This window comes from Mytilus trossulus, chromosome 6, assembly GCF_036588685.1.
Source record: "Mytilus trossulus isolate FHL-02 chromosome 6, PNRI_Mtr1.1.1.hap1, whole genome shotgun sequence".
Taxonomy (NCBI): Eukaryota; Metazoa; Mollusca; class Bivalvia; order Mytilida; family Mytilidae; genus Mytilus; species Mytilus trossulus.
In genome coordinates this window covers 1332817-1354220 of record NC_086378.1, presented here as the reverse complement: position 1 = coordinate 1354220, position 21404 = coordinate 1332817, and the positions used below count along the sequence as shown (strand labels likewise).

At 31.6% G+C, this 21404-nt stretch overlaps 1 protein-coding gene across 1 annotated transcript in view; it reads left to right on the top strand.

The window, feature by feature from the left end:
- LOC134722251 (uncharacterized) overlaps nt 1-19008 on the top strand; it is a 41525-nt gene extending 22517 nt beyond the window's left edge. Inside the window, exons 5-12 of the mRNA XM_063585861.1 lie at nt 3912-4114; nt 10201-10369; nt 15014-15043; nt 15345-15509; nt 16095-16301; nt 17415-17546; nt 18561-18599; nt 18995-19008. Coding sequence (XP_063441931.1) covers nt 3912-4114; nt 10201-10369; nt 15014-15043; nt 15345-15509; nt 16095-16301; nt 17415-17546; nt 18561-18599; nt 18995-19008 — 959 coding nt within the window. The remainder of the gene's footprint in view (nt 1-3911; nt 4115-10200; nt 10370-15013; nt 15044-15344; nt 15510-16094; nt 16302-17414; nt 17547-18560; nt 18600-18994) is intronic.
- The last annotated feature ends 2396 nt before the right edge of the window (nt 19009-21404 follow it).

The window sequence follows — 21404 nt, the reverse complement described above, 5'->3', positions numbered from 1 at the left end:
TGTTAAATAATAAAGGAGAAAGTGGACAACCTTGTTTTAAACCACAGTTCACAGTAAACCAATCTGTATTGAAGCTATTGACTCTGATCGAGCACCTGACCCCATTATAAAGGGACTTAATAGCCATACACATTTTTACATCAACCCCCAGAGATGTGAGTTTTTCCCATAACAATGTCCTATTTATCGTATCATACGCCTTCTTAAAATCGATAAATGCACAAAAGGTGGATTTTCGTAGCTTTTTACGAACATCGACTAAACTTGTAAGTGAAGATATTTGATCTATGGTACTCCTTCCCTTCCGGAACCCATTTTGATCATCAACTAAGGACTTATTATCTTCAACCCATTGAGACAGTCTCAAGTTTAATATGTTACAATATAATTTATATGAAGCTGGGGCTAAAGCAATACCCCTATAATTTAAGGGGTCTCTTTTATCTGACATGTTATTTTTGGGTATCGGATTAATAATTATATTATTCCACATCTCTGGGACTTTACCAGTTTTAAAACACCAATTAAACAATCTATGTAAAAATATAATACAATTCTGGTTACATAAAACATCAGCTGGAATATTATCTACACCAGAGGCTTTGCCTCTTTTGCTTTTACATACGACATTAAAAACCTCTTCAAATGAAATTTCTTCTGTTAAAAGAAAGTCGCTTTCTGTCAAAACGGCTGGGCTATGACCGACTGGAATGTTCCTATCCGTTGTAACCTGGTTACCTGTTTGATTAAGTAGATCGGCATAGTCCGATTTCCACTTTAACAAAACATCATCAATATTTGAAGATACATTACCATTTGCGTCTACAACTTCCATTGGTATTAAAGTTTTGCGTTCTGAAGCAATTCCTATCTTACCTATCTTCTTCCAAAACGTTTGTTGATCAGTTTTTGATTCCAACAATAATTCTTGCTGCAATGTGTACCAGTACTTACGTTTTGCTTTTTGAACCTCACGATCGAAAACCCTTCGTTTTGACACAAAACTGGACTTTAACTCAACACAAGATACACGAGACAATTTGCCCTTTTTCCATAACTTTTCTGCACAACACATATCATTAAACAATACACTTAAATTATCATTCCACCAAGGTTTTTTAATTCTTTTTCTCTTATTACAATACATACTATCAGACATGAAGATAGTATCCAGAAGTGAATTTTGTAAAAATAAAATTCCATTTTTTCAGTATTTTACTTATAAATGGACTTAGTTTTTCTGTCGGTAAACATTACATTCACTCTGTGGTTAAAGTTTTTAAAATTTGAATAACTTTCGTAAACTATCCTGGGTTTGTACCAAACTTGGACAGAAGCTTGTTTATGATCATAAGATTGTATCCAGAAGTAAATTTTTTTTAAATAAATTTCCATTTTTTCCGTATTTTACTTATAAATGGACTTAGTTTTTCTGCCGGGAAACATTACATTCACTCTGTGGTTAAAGTTTTTGAAATTTTAATAACTTTCTTAAACTATACTTGATTTCTACCAAACTTGGACAGAAGCTTGTTTATAATCATAAGATAGTATCCAGAAGTAAATTTTTTAAAAATAAATTTCAATTTTTTCAGTATTTTACTTTTAAATGGACTTAGATTTTCTGCCAGGAAACAACACATGCACTTTGTAGTTAAAGTTTGATTTTTTTTAATAACTTTCTTCTTTCCTATACCATTTTGGATTTGTACCAAACTTGGACAGAAGCTTTTTTATGATCAAAAGCTAGTATCGAGAAGGAAATTTTGTTAAAATTTTGTACTTGTGTATCTGTATTTTACTTATAAATGGACTTAGTTTTTCTTCCAGTTAACATTACACACAGTCGGCAGTTAAAGTTTTAAAACATTTATTAGATTCATAAACTATCTTGGATTTTTACCAAACCTGGACAGAAGCTTTTTACGATCAAAAGATAGTATCAACAGGAATAATTTTATTGATTTTTTTCCTCATTTTTGTTGAGCCTGTGATTAACAGCAAAAGTAGGCGAGACACTGGGTTCCGCGGAACCCTTACCAATTTTTTTTTAAAACTAAGGATATTTTACACAAGAAATAGCGTGTGACAATCCTTTCGCAGTTTGTTTGTTCTAAATAATCTTCAACTTCGCAACTTATTTGGCTAGCTTTAATAACCTGTTGGTTCGAGCGTCACTGGAGAGTACTTTGTAGACAAAACCTGCTTCTAAGCCTGGTATTCAAGTATCGGTAGCATATACCCTTGATTGTTTTTTCTAAATCACATCAATGCAAAGTTCGCTTGCAAAAGAATGCTACAAGATGATATTAAAACATCTATTTTTTATTGTCGATAGTCTGTCCTATTTTCCGTTGGTTTTGTCTAAATCAACTTTTTTACATTTCACAGGCAAAATATAGTTCAAGGTAATCCATTAATTTTGTTCTACGTCTTCGACACATGTCTTCGATTTTGTCTAAATCATACTGAACATTTATTCTATTTAATAAGACCTATACAGATTGGATAGGAAAATACAAAATCTAAATTTTATGTTAGTAGTAAGTTCAAAAAGTGAATACAAGAAGTGTTACTTTGTTATGAAAGGTAGATTGCCATCTGTTTGTTTTATGCTCAAGTTATGAAATAAACGATAATTGAATAGTATAGTATTTGTTATTTTATGTATTCAGGCACTGAACTCTTTTGTAATTTGCTACTGTTAGTATTCAACAGGTTATAGGTTACCCAATGCATAATATAACACTGTTCAGTAATAACAACACACCATATCGTATACAAAGGTAATATCTAAAGGAAGAAACAATTCGTATTTTTTTTCAATCTTTTTTAATGTATGATAGTTCTGAGGAGAAAACTAGGGTTGACAACTCACATGAGAATTCATAAAATATCTGAGTATCTGATTCAAATCTTATGTCACAATTCTTACAATTTGACAGCAACACCAAAACTTTATTTTTACACTATCTACAATTCTATATATTTCCCTGCTTTATTGAACGATTTTCTTATCAAACAGTAATATTTCTAAAATTTTAATTATCAATACATGTTCCTTTTTAAAGGGCATTAAAATGATAACTTTGTTAACAAACAAACAAAATAATTTCGACGATTGTATATCAAAATGTTTACGTTTTTATATATATACATTCAATGTTCATGAATTTAAGTTCAACAAAAAATCGGTTTTCCAATGGGTACGAACTGTGCAAATCTACTTTCCAACTTTTTTTTTACTCATACAGAGAAGAAATCATACAAAACCTTCTCAAAGATAATAAGACGAATCTTCTTTCAATTTTTATATCCCATCATATGACATTAATTTGTTATCAAAAGTACCAGGATTATAATTAAGTACGTCAGACGCGCGTTTCGTCTACATAAGACTCAGCAGTGTCGCTAAGATCAAAATAGTTATAAAGCCAAACAAGTACAAATTTGAGGGGCATTCAAGTCCCAAAATTCCAATAAGTTGTGCCAAATACGGATAAGGTAATCTATGACTGGGGCTAGAAAATCCCGAGTTTTGTAAACAGGAAATTTATAAAAATGACCATATAATTGATATTTATGTCAACACCGAAGTGTTGACTACTAGGAGCTCGTGAAATATCAAGATAACATGCGCTCATGTTTGCTCACATTAAATGGAGTTCAACTACGGAGATGATCTTCTGACACAAAAACTGCACCAATATACATTGTACCGAGAAACATTACCGAAATCAACACGGAAATAATCTAGCAGTAATGATCACGAATTGATTGATTGATACGATGTATTTGTGAATTTTTGTTATTTTAATTTTTCGATGTTCTACAAATAACACTATAAACTACTATGCAAATAAAAGGAGAATTATCAAAACTATGTAATTGACAATATTATATCTTTTCAGAAAAGCTGGAAACTAAGCAAGGCATGGTTACATCACCTTTCCCAACAAAGGAACCGAGCGGATACATCACGTCACCTAACTTCCCAGATGGGTATGCTCTAAATGGCGAAACATTTACATATACGTTACAAAACCTAGATCCTTATGGACATATACGATTAGTGTTTGATGATTGGGAAATAGCAAGGGAAAGTGAAATACAGGTAAGAAATATTTTTTAAAAATAGGAAAATTCTGATGATATGATACTTTAAGGCAAATAACATGAAGATGATAGAACTTAGCTTTAGCAACATAAGCTGTTAGATATTTCCGTGTATTAAAAAGTAAAATCACAAAAATACTGAACTTAGGGGAAAATTAATTCGGAAAGTCCATAATCACTTTGCAAAATCAAATAACAAAAAGCATCAAAAATGAAGGGACAAGAACTGTCATATTCCTGACTTGGTACAGGCATTTTCAAATGTAGAAAATTGTGGATTAAACCTGGTTTTAAAGCGCTAACGCTCTCACATTGATGAAAGTCTCATTAAATTCCGTTATATTTACAATGATACTGTCAAAGTGATAATATGTGTTAGTTAAAAAAAATGACAGATGTAAGGCTGCGGGTGACTACTGTTCTTACCAATAGCTGCTTTGAATATCAGGATTTGTCTACATTCTTTCACTCATATGCTTGTGCTAAATGCTTAAAGAAACTGATTTAAAAAAACGTGTGTGTGTTCATTTTTATATTAGTGGGATTTTTTTAATGTTATATTTATGTTCAGCCTGGAATCACATGTATAAACCTTACTGATCTTTTCTTGTTTTATAAATTTATGTTTTTCCGATACTAGTATTTATTATTGCCAAACCAAATTTAGGAGACCATATGACTTAAACGATGTATATTAACTTAGTATAAATATCCGGCTTAACATATTGTACGCCAATCGCGCGATGTGTCTACATAAGAATCCTCTAATGATCTTATGTCAGATAATAATACATTATTCTCATATGATGAATTTAAAAAAAAGTATGATATCAATACTAATCTTGTAGAATTTTATAGTATTTTAAGTGCGATTCCAAAGAGATGGAAAAGTATAATAGAAGGTAGTTCAAAACTGGAAAATATTGAAAAAAAAATAATAGATAAAGTTAAAAAGGAACCAAAATCTTGTAAATTTTTCTATACATTTTTTTTGGAGGATAATAAAGTGTTATCTTTATCTTCCCGTGAAAAATGGGATAGAGATAAACTCATATTTAAATATGCAGATTGAGGATTGGAATGCTATTTATTCCATGCCCTTCATCATAACCAGACACTCTTTTTTGCAAAACTTCCAATTTAAGATTGTTCATAGGATTCTACTATGTAATTCATTTTTATTGAAATGTAAATTAAAAGAAACTGAACTTTGTACTTTTTGTTCAGAAATTAAAGAAAATATTTTTCACATTTTTGGGGAATGTAATGTATCACAAAACTTCTGACTATCCGTTATAGATTGAATTAAAAATTATGGCATTCTCCTGCCTTTCAGTGCAAAAGAAGTCATTTTAGGTGTGTCTGAGGATTTGGTCAACAGTAAAATAGTTAACAATATTTTGTTGTATTTCAAATATTATATATACAAATGTAGATGTAAGAACATATCCCCCACAAAATGTGGTGGGGTAGAATATTTAAAATATTGGATTTATATAAAAAAAAATACTCTATATGTTTCTTAACCCCTGTACAAAAAGTAAAAATGGATCAGAAATGGCATTTGTTAGAAGCAGCTTTTATTTAATTTATTTGATTAATTAACAAAATCTTTTTGTAATATTTATATCTATATCTTATTATATCCATATGACTTAATTGATTTATCAAGTATTACTTTATTTTTAAAATGTGTATCGAATACTGTAGTATGTAATTTCACATGTTTCATCATCAAAAATAAAATAATTACAAAAAAATACATAAGAATCCTCAGTGACGGTCGAATCGAAAAGTTCACAAGGCTTAATATATTATAATGCATCCATATAATGTTTTGACAGGACATTGTGAAATTACCGAATATTACGTTAATAACATTCAATAGTTTTAGGTTTTTCATATAAAATTATCAAATTGCAAAGAGAATAGAAAAGGTTATTTTTGGCATGAAGAGTCTTAGACACTTGGCATTTGTATATTTTGAAAGGAATTATCGCTTTGAGATCTCAATTGAACTCAGTGACAGCACATAGACATGTGTTTTGATATATTATATAGAAAACTCGGTGTTTATATAAGTGATAAAGTCATTAACATCAGCGACAAAAAAATAAAAGAAAAGCGTATGTTAGTTTTATCCAAGATATTATCAATGCAGAATAATAAATCTAGGTGTTTTGCATATATATGCACATCATAAATGATTCCTAATGATATAGTACTAGTTCTTCATTCAAGTTTTTTTTTATATGTGTCAATTCCAGTACAATTAGACACATTATTGTTTTTATAAGTAAGTGATACATCCATAGTGCGGTGAAAGAAAAGTTCTCGAAATAAATATTCAATATGTTTATAGTTGTTAATGTTTCAATTTTCGCTTTTCTATATCAACGGTACTTTAACTCAACTAAAACTGCTTTTTAAAAATTGTGTTATATATGTTGTTAACCCTATATAATGGTTTTAGTTAAGACCAATTCCCCATTTTGTTGATTATCTATGCGCAACATCAATTGTAAAAGATAGTCGATTAAAATATATCAGTAAAATTAAAAATAATAATAAAAAAACACCATCAAAATTTAGAGTAGTTTTACCATTAACATCAACATTTCTAACAATATTCACAATTACATACTTCTACAGTACTAAAACACCGATGACTGTCTACTCAACCCTTAGCCAAATTAGACAAAACGTGTTTTTCTCGTGTTTTTGTCGAGCCTTCGACTTAAGTCGAAAAGGCGAGACTAAGCGATCCTACATTCCGTCGCCGTGGGCGGCGTCAACAAATATTCACTCTGTGGTTAAAGTTTTTGAAATTTTAATAACTTTCTTAAACTGTACTGGATTTCTACCAAACTTTGACAGAAGCTTGTTTATGATCATTAGATAGTATCCAGAAAAAAAGTAAAATCACAAAAATACTGAACTCAGAGGAAAATCAATACGGAAAGTCCATAATCACATGGCAAAATCAAATAACAAAACGCATCAAAACGAATAGACAAGAACTGTCATATTCCTGACTTGGTACAGGCATTATCAAATTTAGAAAATTGGTTCTATAGCGCTAACCCTCTCTCTTTAATAACAGTCTCATCAAATTCCGTTATATTTACATGATGCGTTAAATAAACAGTCATAATTGATAAAATAGTCAAAATATGGGTACATTAGTCATCATCGATAACAATTTTAAAAGGCACAATTTAACAGAACACAAAAAACATCTATCTACGAACACATGGATTGACTTGAGTGTCTGACGTCAAAAAATTTGTATACGTCACATAAATTTGTCGTTCAATGTGCATAATAACAGTTTTAAAATTTACATAGGCAATGTAAGCATACAGAGTTAAAAAAACAAAAGCATGTAAGAAAAAATAACAGAAATAGACCGAGATTTAAACAAGTCCAAAAGTTATAGGTAGAATTTATGAGAATCCAAAAATAGTTAATTCCACTACGCGATTGAACGATTTTGACGTTTGTGGTTCAACGTATATAGTAATTCATAATAGAAATATATCATAATGACATATAATAGACCAAAATAATACTGACGGAATCATTTAAAGTACAGAGTCACGTAATAAGAACAAAAAAAATACAAAGAGTTGCATATACAAAGCAAACCACCAAACAATGAAGGCCAATACACACACATTGATGAGATGTATAAGTACCGAGCCACGTCAAACGGATATCACATAAAACCATTCAACAGTAAAAGTAATATTAGTAATAGAACAAAGAAAAATGAAAGAACAGTAAAACATGTTGTTAAGATGATAAACAACATCAGTACGCAGAATCTATACATCAAGACCATCGTGTATTATTTGAGAAGTTGATACGGAATATTTATCAACAAGGTCTTGGTACCTTCCGATGAACTTTTTTAGAAAAAGGACGAGACGTTCTTTGACATATCCCTGGTTCATCAACTTTCTACTCAGACACTGATGACGTTTTACAAAGTCTGAGTAGGAGCTGCAAGCTCTTGAATATCGAATAAGTTGGGAAATATATATCCCATATGCAGGTGAAGTTGGTTCATAAATTCTATGTATAACTTTTGAACTAGTTTGAATCTCGGTCTATTTCTGTAATTTATTCTTACATACTTTTGATTTTTTAACTCTGTATGCGTACATTGCCTATGAAAAAAAAAAAATTGTTTGTATGCACATTGAACATCAAATTTATGTGACGTATATAATTTTTCTAACGTCAGACACTCAAATCAATCCTTGTGTTCTTAGACAGTAGATGTTATTGTGTCCTGTTAAATTGTTCTCTTTAAAAAGTTTTGGATTCTCATATATTCTATGTATAATTTTTGGACTAGTTTGAATCTCGGTCTATTTCTGTAATTTATTCTTACATACTTTTGATTTTTTAACCCTGTATGCGTACATTGCCTATGTAAATTTTAAAATTGTTTGTATGCACATTGAACGACAAATTTATGTGACGTATATAATTTTTCTGACGTCGGACACTCAAGTAGATCCATGTGTTCGTGGATAGGTTTTTGTGTCCTGTTAAATTGTTCCTTTTAAAAGTTTTGGATTCTCATAAATTCTATGTATAACTTTTGGACTAGTTTGATCTCGGTCTATTTCTGTAATTTATTCTTACATACTTTTGATTTTTTAACCCTGTCTGCGCTCATTGCCTATGTAAAATTTAAAATTGTTTATAATCCAGGTACTTTGGATAACTATTGTATGCACATTGAACGACAAATTTATGTGACGTATATAATTTTTCTGACGTCAAACACTCAAATCAATCCATGTGTTCGTAGATAGTAGATGTTGTTGTGTCCTGTTAAATTGTTATACGATGATGACTGATGTTCCCATATTTTGACTATTTTATTGATTGTGACTGTTTATTTAACGCATCATGTAAATGTAACGGAATTTGATGAGACTGTTATTAAAGTGAGAGGGTTAGCGCTTTAGAACCAGGTTTAATCCACCATTTTCTACATTTGAAAATGCCTGTACCAAGTCAGGAATATGACAGTTCTTGTCCATTCGTTTTTGATGCGTTTTGTTTTTTGATTTTGCCATGTGATTATGGACTTTCCAAATTGATTTTCCTCTGAGTTCAGTATTTTTGTGATTTTACTTTTTGGTATGTTGCTACTAAGGTGGGGGAATTTATAATTTCAAAATTAAAATATTTTGTAAATAAATAAATCCGTTTTTTCCATATTTTACTTTTAAATGGACTTAGTTTTTCTGCGGGTAACCATTTCATTCACTCTGTGGTTAAAGTTTTTAAAATTTTAACAACTTTCTTAAACTATCCTGGGTTTGTACCAAACTGGGACAGAAGCTTATTTATGATCATAAGATTGTATCAAGAAGTAAAGTTTGTAAAAAGATTACTCCGTTTTTTTCTGTTATTTACTTTTAAATGGACTTAGATTTTCTTACAATCATAAAATAGTAACAAGAGGAATATTTTTAGTGATTTTTTCCTCATTGTTGTTGAACCTGCGATTTACGTGCCACTGATGAGTATTATGTAGATGAAACGTACGTGTAGCGTACCATATTATAAGCCTGGTATCTAAAATATGTTTTTCGAGATTTAATAATATTGGTTGTTTGTATATTTAAAAGAGGGACGAAAGACACCAAAGGGACAGTCAAACTCGTAAATCTAAAACAAACTGACAACGCCATGGCTAAAAATGAAAAAGACAAACAGAAAAACAATAGTACACATGACACAACATAGAAAACTAAAGAATAAACATTACGAACCCCCACCAAAAACTAGGGGTGATCTCAGGTGCTCCGGAAGGGTAAGCAGATCCTGCTCCACATGCGGCACCCGTCGTGTTGCTTATGTGATTACAAATCCGGTAAAAAGTCTAATTCGGTAGGTCAAATTCATGAAAGGGAAGGGGATTGTAGTTACGACGTAAGGATTGTTTTAATTCGTTGTAAGGTAACATTGAAAGTGCATGTTTTACTTTGCAATTTATTTACCACATACTAGTAGATGCTCATTTCGAATAATCATGAGGAAATTCAATTTACATTTTAGATGTATGATGGCCTGTATGCCCCAAAACCTGCTGGTGTTTATAGACGGAACAGCCGTCCGGTTATAGTATCACATTCCAGTACCATTATAGTCGTGTTCGTCACAGGCAAAAGTAACCATAGATGTTGTCAACCAATCGGATTCAAAGCCTCATATTTCTTTGTATCAGGTAATTATACAGAATAGAAAACATTCCAACTCTTTTTTTAGAAACATGGATTTAGATTACAAGTAACAAAAACCACATCGTGTTACTGTATGTTACTTGTAAGATCTTGTGCTGAGCAATTCAACAAAAGAAATGTGTTTTTTTTTTCAATTATAGTATTTTGTTTTTCAATACTAGTATTTTGTTTTTCAATACTAGTATTTTGTTTTACATTTCTTATCGAAAAGCATACGCAAAGGTTATCAAAATCGAAAAGTGCGGTTTACAAAATTTGTAAGAATGCATCCCGAAAGTTTTCATATTTCAAATCGGACATAGTTTCCAACTATTAAAGATGGGGTGGATTTGACAGCGTTATAGATTTAAGAATATTTGAATTAAAAAATATTGCGTATTGGGATCGTAATTTATACGTTTAAGACAATTGCGCATGGAGAGTCATCTTTATTACCTTATCCTTACAAATCTTTGGAATTTCACTGTTTATATATTATATAACAATGAGTACGAGTTTAATTACAGATATAAACATTACGTCTTTGCGTTTGTTCAGTGACTTATTGTGATATATTTTAACTTTTCTCCTTTCCGAGCACCTGTATTCACTCTTGCATTTTGCAGTGGTTCGTATTTATAAATCTTGTGTTTTCTGTGCATTGTTTTGTTATTGTTTTTCTTTTCCGATGTTTTTATCATGGCGTTGTCTGTTTATATTGCACTTATGTTTTACTGCCAACCGGTATCGTTCTTTATCATTATAAGTTTTTATAAAACTCAGACGATTAAAAGATTGACATACTGCGGATGAAGATTAAATGTTGACATGTTTGTTTATTCAGTTCTGTTGTTATTAAATTAATTATCCATCGTATTTTACAGAAAAAACTTTTATATCTTATAAAAAAAAGTTAATTGTAGAATAGTGCAAAATAAACGCAATTTAAGACAAATAGTACATCAGAAATACTCAACAGGTTATGACATTGTTTGTTTGTGCTGTATTTCCGTCACACAGTTTTATCATTTCGACGATATTTTTAACATTGTCATTAAGCGGGAGGTTTTGGCTAGCCATTAATTCAGGTTAAACCCACCATTTCTTTTAAAATGTCTTGAACAAAGTGTTGGATATGCAGTTGTTATCAAATTGATCATTTCTTTGTATTTTGGTGTTCTTCCCCTCAATTATATTCTTTAAAAGAGAAAGATAAACCGAGGAAGATTACCTAAACTTTAAATGTTGCATAAACAGAAAATACTTTTCTCTTTCCCATCGTTTACTCCCCCTCCCCAACATTTGTATTTACTGTATTACTTTTTTAAAACACGTCCCTCTAAATGAAGTCTGTTTGATCTCCAGCTAATCTCCCTGTTTTAAAAGAAACCGTTAACATGACCCCTTTGAATTCAATCCAAAAATATGGGGAATAGATATTCAAAAAGTCGTCATAATTTCCATTAAGTCTAAAGATAATCCAAATCAGAATTCTTTAATTCGGATATTCTAAGATACATTTCTTTTTTGGCAGATTATCAAAAAAAAATTTAACCATCTTTCTGAATTTAAAACACTGATTTAAGATTTATCTTGTTCACAAAATATGATAATATATTTCATGTTCAAGCTAAGATGAAAAAAAAAAAAAAAAAAAAAAAAGGAATTAGAAACCTTTCATTTTTCCTATTTTGAAACTAGGATGTTTGTACAAAGTTCAACTTTGTTGTAATTTCAAGGCAGATTGTTGATTCCGGGGGGGGGCTTACATGTCTTCACCCTAGTATTGGACAAAGTATCGTGTTTTATCTCGATATTGTCAATATTGTTCTTGGTCTCGCTACACTCGGCGATGTCTTTTTTAATTTCATAGAATAACGCCCCTTCAAAATCTAAGAACCGCCGGGCCCCTAAATGTAAAAATAGATTTGAACTGTGCAGTATATCTGAGGTAGTTAATGCACACCTTAGCTGTGCATTATCCAGATTATGCCACAGTAAGAACAACGAGATTTTACTCATGCCATGTGTTAAAAGATATGTTATGGTTTGGTCGTGTGAATTGGATCGAATATATATTTTCAAAACATATGCATTGATCACGAGTACTTGAAGTGTTAAATAATACTTACCATAAACTTCAGACGCAACATGTGCGGTAGGATCTTTTTACCCTTCCGGAGCACCTGAGATCTTCCCCAGTTTTTGATGGGGTTCTTGTTGCTGAATATTCTATTTCATATCTTTTTCACTATTATTTGTCTGTTTGTCTTTTTCATTTTAAGCCATGGCGTTAAATTTCGATCTATGAGTTTGAATGTCCTTATGATATCTTCCGCCTCTCTTTAAATCGTAGCTGTACGATTAGAGTTTGTTTTTGTTAAAAGTACATTTAGAATTTTAAGAAGTTGTGTCATATAATAAATAAGACGTAATACTTAATGTCTCCAGTGTATTAATTTGTGGAGATTATTTAACTATTTACCGAGTATTTACTTAATGGATTCAAAAAAGGTCAGCATTTTTTGTACACGACGAAAAACAATCAGTACATAAATATGCAGTAATACTAGACAACTTAGATGATGATATATTATTAATGCGACAACTCATCACCAATTTATGTTATTAATGTCATTTCATTGCGATATGTGTAAAGGGCACAATCGAACATAATGTTTTATTCCCCTTTAAAAGTGTCCTGTACCAAGTCAGGAAGATGGCCATTGTTATAATATTGTTCGTTTCTGTGTGTGTGGTGCATTTTAACGTTGAGTCGTTTCTGTTTTCTCTTATTTTTGAGATAAGACGTGGCACGGTACTTGTCTATCCCATATTCATGTATTTGGTTTTGATGTTATATTTGTTATTCTCGTGGTGTATTGTCTGTTGCTTGGTCCGTTTCTGTGTGCTGTTTCAGTGTTGTGTTGTTGTTCTCCTCTTATATTTAATGCATTTCCCTCGGTTTTGGTTTGTTGCCCCGATTTTGTTTTTTGTCCATGGATTTATGATTTTGAACAGCGGTATACTACTGTTGCCTTTATTTAGGTGATATTAAAATTGAATCATTAAAATATAACACTTTTGAAAATGTGTGCTAATCTTTTATTAATGAATGAATTTATTGACACACTTCTAGCACGTAGCATGCTCAATTTAAAGAAAATTTATGTGCAATTATAAACAAAAATTTTGAATGATCATGAAATGTTTGTGCAGTATTGCCAACAGTACTTATAAATAGAATAACGTTTGATGAATTATCGTTTTGTACATAGGACCAAGTCAGGAATATGCCAGTTTTATCCGCTATTGCTTGCAATGGCAAATCTAGTTGTTATTCTAATCGGATTTTGTCTAATGCTTAGTCCGTTTCTGTGTGTGTTACATATTTATGTTGTGCCGTTGTTCTCCTCTTTTATTAATTTAATGCGTTTCCCTCAGTTTAAGTTTGTTACCCCGATTTTGTTTTTGTCCATGGATTTACGAGTTTTAAACAGCGGTATACTACTGTTGCCTTTGTTTATCTATTCGTTTGATGTGTTTGAGCTCTTGATTTTTCCATTTAAGTACGTTTAGAATTTCTTTGTGAGTTTGGTATTTTTTGTTATTAAACTTCTTTTTTCTGGTGTCGATGTTTAGTCTTTGAATACCATGGTATTGTTATCAAATCGCAAAATGTCATATACGGAATATCTCCGTCGAAAAATAAGGTTAAATAACTAAGATAGATACAATTATGTTCTTTATGCAGTCGTTTTTTCCAACACTTCACCAAAGTCAAACTGGTGATGGTATATCGCGAAAACATACAAAACAATATGACTGAAACTATGCATTTTTATGGGTACCTTTGGTATATCAGTTTCTTGTTTTGATGTTTGAAGATATATTAGTATAAACTGTAGGCATAACCCTTGTTTTATAGAAAATACCACACAATGCACCTGAAAATAAGCCATACAAGTTTTAGACGTTATGACTCTTGTTTCATGGTACTATTTTCTGAAAACACTCATTCATCCATGCGATTTAATATGTTGTTTTCAATTTAATACCCTTCAATTTGAATTTAAACTTTTTAAGTTTGAACTTTATCGTAAAAGTGTGGGGGGGTGTATGTTTGTATGAATGTTTATGCAGTTGTGTTGTTTGTATATGGTGAATGGTGTTTACAGAGTATTTGCTGCTGGATCCCGATAAATTTAATTTTTGGATAAAATTGTTTTTCTGTGATTTGTACACTCAAGCGTTTGATTTTGTACGGTTTTAAGGACCGCTCCCTTTTTTAATTCAAGTTGGAGGTCGGTATTATTGCTTATATTGCGAATTTCTCTCATTTTTAGCAGAAAAATAAAAAAAATTCTGCCGGAAGAAATACAATTATTAGGCAAGTGTGCAGATTCTGACAATACGACGTGAATGATACTTTAGATTAATGAGACAAACCAACAGCAATTTGTTCCCATGTGTGATATCTGCAATAATATTTAGATATAGATATATATAATAATGTCACAGCCAAGACAATTTTCAAACGCGACATTAAAATAACAAATGTCTTCTGGAAATGTGTGCTTAACTTTCTTTAATGAAATGGAATGCAAGTAATGTTTACACTTTTAAAACATGAGATGTTTTTATTTCAGAAAAGTTTTGGGCAGATAAACCAAATAACAGTAAGTTTTTTTTAATTATTTTAAGGGACAAGTAATTATCTGACCTTACTGCGGTCGGACGGACCTACTTTACCCAAATTTCAGAACGCTCCGAATTTATATAAGAATTGAAAGTTTCAATAAACATTAATAGAAAATTCACAAAGCTCATAATTATATAAATTATGATAACTGCTTATTAACATTATAATTGTTCACAGGTTTCTCATAAACACTATTAAATGCATTGTCCGTCCTTTACACAAAATCAGTACATGCACAGCGACAACAACAAATAACCTTCCTGTTATTTATTTTTTAGATTGTAGTATAAAACTTGACAAGAAATCAGGAGGTGTTCTTGAATTAAATCAAGTAATGGAATTGACGCCGGCGATATATGACTGTATATGGATAATAAAGCGACCTCAAGGACGAACGTCTGATGGTATTCTGTTACGATTGGTGGAGATCGTTATGGGTCAAGGTAACATTTAATTAAAAAATACCATAACTTTAGCATGTATCTGCGTCGACGATACTTTTTCCAGTACGTCTGTGTTCACATGGATTATATTTGATATGGTCATAATTATAAATGAATGAGGGTTGAAATATATTACAGGGACATTCAAACTCATAAATCGGAAAAAAAACCTGACAACGCCATGGCTAAAAAGACTAACAGACAAATAAAAGTACACAAGATACAACAAAGAAAACTAAAGACTTAGCAACACGAACCCCACCACAAATTTGAAGCGATCTGAGATTTTACGGAAAAGTAAGCAGATCCTGTCCCACATATGGCACATGTCTTGTTGCTTATGTTATTACAAACTCGGTAAACATTGTGATTCAGTAGGTCACATCATTGACTGTTAGTTACTGTTAAGAAAACTTTGAAGTTTACAAAACACTAAAAATGTTCTATCCCTGGAATAGATAATCTTAACTGTACTATTTGCCAAAAATGTTCGGTATATTTTGTTTCCAATGCTTGTCAAATATTTCTTTAAATTTGACTTCATAATATTTTTGATTCGAGCAATTCATTTGTCTTTTGATGCAGGATGGATAAAGTATGGTAACAACAGTTTAGAAATAAGAAATGGAGCTACTTCACTTGGAAAACTTATTGTCTCTTTCACATCTAGTAATATCAGTTATGGAATGTGGTTGAGTTCTACTGACACGGTTTATATAAGACTGCGAGGGGCATTGGAGCCCGAGGACAAACTTAAATTTATATATACAGTGATAGACAATGCTACAGACGGTAATATTTCAATATTTATTAACTTTACAACGTGTATCTTTAAAAAAGTAATACGAATAAAGGCAACAGTAGTATACCGATGTTCAAAACTCATAAATCGATAGAAAAAAAACAAATCCGGGTAATAAACCAAAACCGAGGGAAACGCATATAAATACCAGAGAATGACGACACAACATTAAAATGTAACACACACAGAAACGAACTAAGCATTAGACAAAATCCGATGAACGTTTCGAATTATAATATATCAGTAAATTAAAGAATACAGAATACTAATAATGCTCTTGTTTGTTCCACTTTAAAAAATGAACAAAACCGATATTGAATAGTGAGCTATAACTAGCCCCGGCATAAAAAAAATATGAAGTTATTCAAAAGAGGTAAATAACAGCCTGATTTTTGCTTTTAAGGCATTAAAAAACTCTGAATGGAATACAGTATACTCATCATGGACAGACACATCAAGAATATATACAGAAGATAAGTCGATGCGATATGATAGCTAATGAGACAACTCTCTATCAGAAACCAAATGACGTAGAGAACTATAGGTCACACTATTGTCTTCAATAATGTGAAGAATATACACTGCAATGTAAGCTATATCTTCTTAAACCGTTGAAAAAATTTTGAGCCAATGGATCAGTTTTAAAGATACAAAACCCTAAATCTTAGTTTATTGGGACTGAAAAATGTGACAACTGAGTCGCCCTCTAGTTTCTGAAATAGCATTACAATGATTATAACTATTAATTAATAAAGTTTAACAATTCGTGGTCAATAGTTTTTTGTTTTAGATTTTATACTCTAAAATGTGGGGATAGTCTGGTTGTTACAAATTTGATGGTATTAAGAGTAAGGTTTAATGTTTATGTTATTGATTGTGATTGCAGATTCCAAAAAAAAAGTAAATATATGAAATTTTTATTTAATACCTCTGGTGTAAACATGATTATGGCAAAATATGGCCCTACCTATTCAATCAGTCTTGAGCTGTTTATATATACTACAAATGTAGGTACATTACATTCGCTACTTAGAAATTATTTATAGAAAAAAAATATCTAGTGAGCCATTGTTTATATTTATTTTTATTATGATATTTCATAGCTGGATGTCCCAAGCCCTCAGATTATTTATGTGGAAACCTGTGGTGTATTGACAAGAACTTAATGTGCGACTCTATTGACCATTGCGGCGACAAAACAGATGAAACACCACATCTGTTGTGCTCTATGTCAGGTAGGTAGGTAGAACGTAATGTGCGACTCTTTTGATCATTGCGGCGACAAAACAGATGAAACACCACACCTCTTATGCTCTATGTCAGGTAGGCAGGAAGACAGTTAATGTGCGACTCTATTGACCATTGCGGCGACAAAACAGACGAAACACCACACCTCTTATGCTCTATGTCAGGTAGGTAGGTAGACAGTTAATAAAGACATGATTTGTCTCTTGAACATCGGTTCACTACTTTTGCCTTTTATGATTCATACTAAGCATAATGTCGATAAACCAAGCACACATTTGTTTCATTGAGCATGCTTTATGAAAGAGGGGTGAAAGATACCAGAGGAACATTCAAACTCATAAATCAAAAATAAACTGACAACGCCTTGACAAAAAAGGAAAAAGACAGACAAACAATAATACACAACATACAACATCGAAAAATTATGTATAAGCAACCCAATATCTTACATAAACTGGAGTGATGTCAGGTGCTCTGGAAGGGTTAGCAGATCTTGCTGCACATACGCAAGTCAAGCAAGTACACATTTTTTTCAGAAATACTAAACATGGTTAAATTTTATTTTTCACATAAACATATGAACATGATAATAAAAAAGGTGTTATGATTGTCAATAAAACGATTCTACACCGGAGACCAAATGACTTAGATGTAAACATCCATCGGTCACCTTACAGCTCTCAACAATAAGCAAACCTTTACCACATATACTCATTACAAAAAAGTCCCCGAAATAACAAAAATAAAACAATTCAAACGAGATAACACTTTATAAGTGAGAGCAAAGCAGTTTATTTGTAATAAGATTAACGGTACCAATTTTCTTGCACCAGATGCGCATTTCGACAATACATGTCTCTTCAGTGATGCTCGTTGCCAAAATATTTGAAATCCAAAGCTTATATAAAAGATGAAGAGCTGTAAATTATTACTCAGAATACTCATATGTTACCAATAACTTTATTGTTTTATTTTGGATGACATATTTGTTTCCTTTGAAGATTTATGGAACAGATGGACTATCAAAAAGGACGACAAAGGTACGATTTTTTATCGATCTCTTGAAATGCTTAGTAGATATTTAAAAATTACGTATTTGTAGTCTCAAAAGGGTGTTTTTTTGTATCTATTTTCTCCAAAACATTGATGAATGTGCATCTTCAACAGAACATTTAAAATATGTGATGGTTATTTGTACAGTTAACATAAAAAAGAAGATGTGGTATGATTGCCAATGAGACAACTATCCACCAAAGAACAAAATGACACAAACATTAACAACTATAGGTCACCGTACGGCCTTCAACAATGAGCAAAGTCAATATCGCATCATCAGCTTTAAAAGGCCCCGATAAGACCATGTAAAACAGTTCAAACGAGAAAACTTAAGGCCTTATTTATGTAAAAAAGTTAAGATCATTGTTAAGTGTTGTAGTTGATTATTCTTGATATCTGACGTACTTGTTCACGAGTGTAGTACATTTTTTTCCATAAACAAAGTGAGTACAGTGATGTCCCTTTATGGCTAAGGCTTAGTGAGATACCGCTCTAGAAAAAAATATAATTTTCTTAAAGTTAAAATACATGATGGAACCAGAAATTGAGGCATTAGTTAAAAAGATGTCAAAAGATCGTTTTAAACGTCTTATGGAAGACATGCAAGGTATGCAAGAAGAGTTGTTAGACCCCGAGGTAGACATTTCAAATCAAAACAAAACAAATATGGCGTCCTATTCTGATGTACTGTCAAATACAAACACCAACACAAACCAAAACAAAACAGTTGGGGCTGATTATACTACAGATGAATCACATGATCCAAGTGACTACATAAAACCCATATTTCTGACAGATACCGATGTATTTGGTTCTGTTAAACCACCGAGACCCCTATGGCTTACGAACATAGAAATATACAACGCCATTGATACAAAAATTCCAGCTGAACGGATAAAAGGTATTCAGAGAATCCGTGATATGTGGCGCATTTACATGGATAACGAGGAGGACAAACTGTCTCTGTTAGTGACAGGAATGAACTTGCGTGGCAGACAAGTTCCCCTGCACTCTCAAAATCCCCGAAATCCAGGCATTTTACAACCAGATACCATCAGAATTATAGTGAAAAATGTGCCGATTTCAGCTGATGATGGTCAAATACATAGAGCCCTTACATTACAAGGTTGTGACATACAGAGTCTTAATAGAAAACGGTTAAGGGTAAAAGGCAAAATCACCAACTGTCAAACTGGAGACAGAATTATTATTAGTAAGTTGTTAGACAAACCTATAGCTAGAAGTTTACAAATAGGCAAATACATGGCCATAGTAATGCATAGTGGGCAACCTGAATTTGAAAACAGAGGCTCTTACAGTGATGGCAATACAAAACCATGCTATAAATGCTTGCAAGTGGGTCATTTTGTGTATGACTGCCCAAATGATTGGGTGTGTAGAAAATGCAAATTACCAGGCCACAAAATGATGGATTGTCCTAATGCATTCCAAGTAGTAAGCAACAAAGAACAAATAGTGACCACAGATGAATCTGTTACAGTAGATGATTCTCAGTCAACTGAACAGACTGAGAAACTAAACCCAAAAACAAATGTGGCAAACAAACCAAAAGGTAGAAATACAAAAACAACAGACACTAGTTCAAACAATGCAAATAAGACAAATTCAGCAAAACCAGGAAAGGTAAAGGCTAGTATGAATGAGACAAGTTCAAGCAATTCTGACAAAGCACAATCATATATAGACAAATTTATGAACACACCGCAAAGTCAACGCAGGAATCTGTCTCAACATCATACCCCGCCTACACCCCCAGAGAACTTACATGACAGAACTACTGGTAATAATGGCCCCAAGAAGGCCAAAGCTTAATAATTGTAGTCATATAGACAATGTAAAATATTTTAATGTAAATATTATAGTACAATGATCTTTTATCTATATACATGTATAATATAAACCCAAAAAAAAAAATTAAAATGAATACTAAAAAAAGTTTTCAGCTCTTTATAAGAGTTAACTTCAATGTGTTGATGTTGTTGATTGTGAAGTTGACTATTGGTCATAAATGCAACTCATGTGCATGTTTTTATAAATGCAAACTCAAAACCTTTATTCTATTTAAGGCTTTGCTAAGCTATAACAAAAGATATATAAAGTGTGAGATGTATATGTCAAGAAGAAATATATTACCAACTATTTTTGATTTCAATGAAGTATCTCATGAAATGCATGTATGCACGATGTGCATTATTGCTTTAATATTATTTACAACTATTGTGTTTACTATTGGTCAATCGCTGAAAAAAATCGAACAGCGAATATTTATTTATATATTTATCATACTACTAGTAAGTGGGTTTTTATCTGCGCTATTTTTAGCGCAAGTATACACATGCTGTGTGCTATTAATAGTAAATGAACGATTGTTGACATTAAGTAGAACACTGAATACAATATTAATATTCAATTTTTCACTGTTTAGAATGTATAAATACTTACCTCAATGTCAGCGTATTCATCCATACAGATTATACTGTATTTGTAGTTCAATAAAATATATTTTTGAAGCATATTTGAATGTTGCGGTACATGTAATAAATCCACGATATGCACTATTGAATATTCCTTTAAACTTCCTAATAGATACAAGTAAAATATCTTGCGAACAGTTTACTTTTTTAGTAAGCATAGCCAACACAATTTTAAAAGCAAACGATGTAGTTGACATACGTTATTATCCTAAATTTGTTTACATTCTCCATTTCACTTTTTCAAATAAAAGTATGCACACACATAATGTGAATAAGACACGCATATCAACCAGA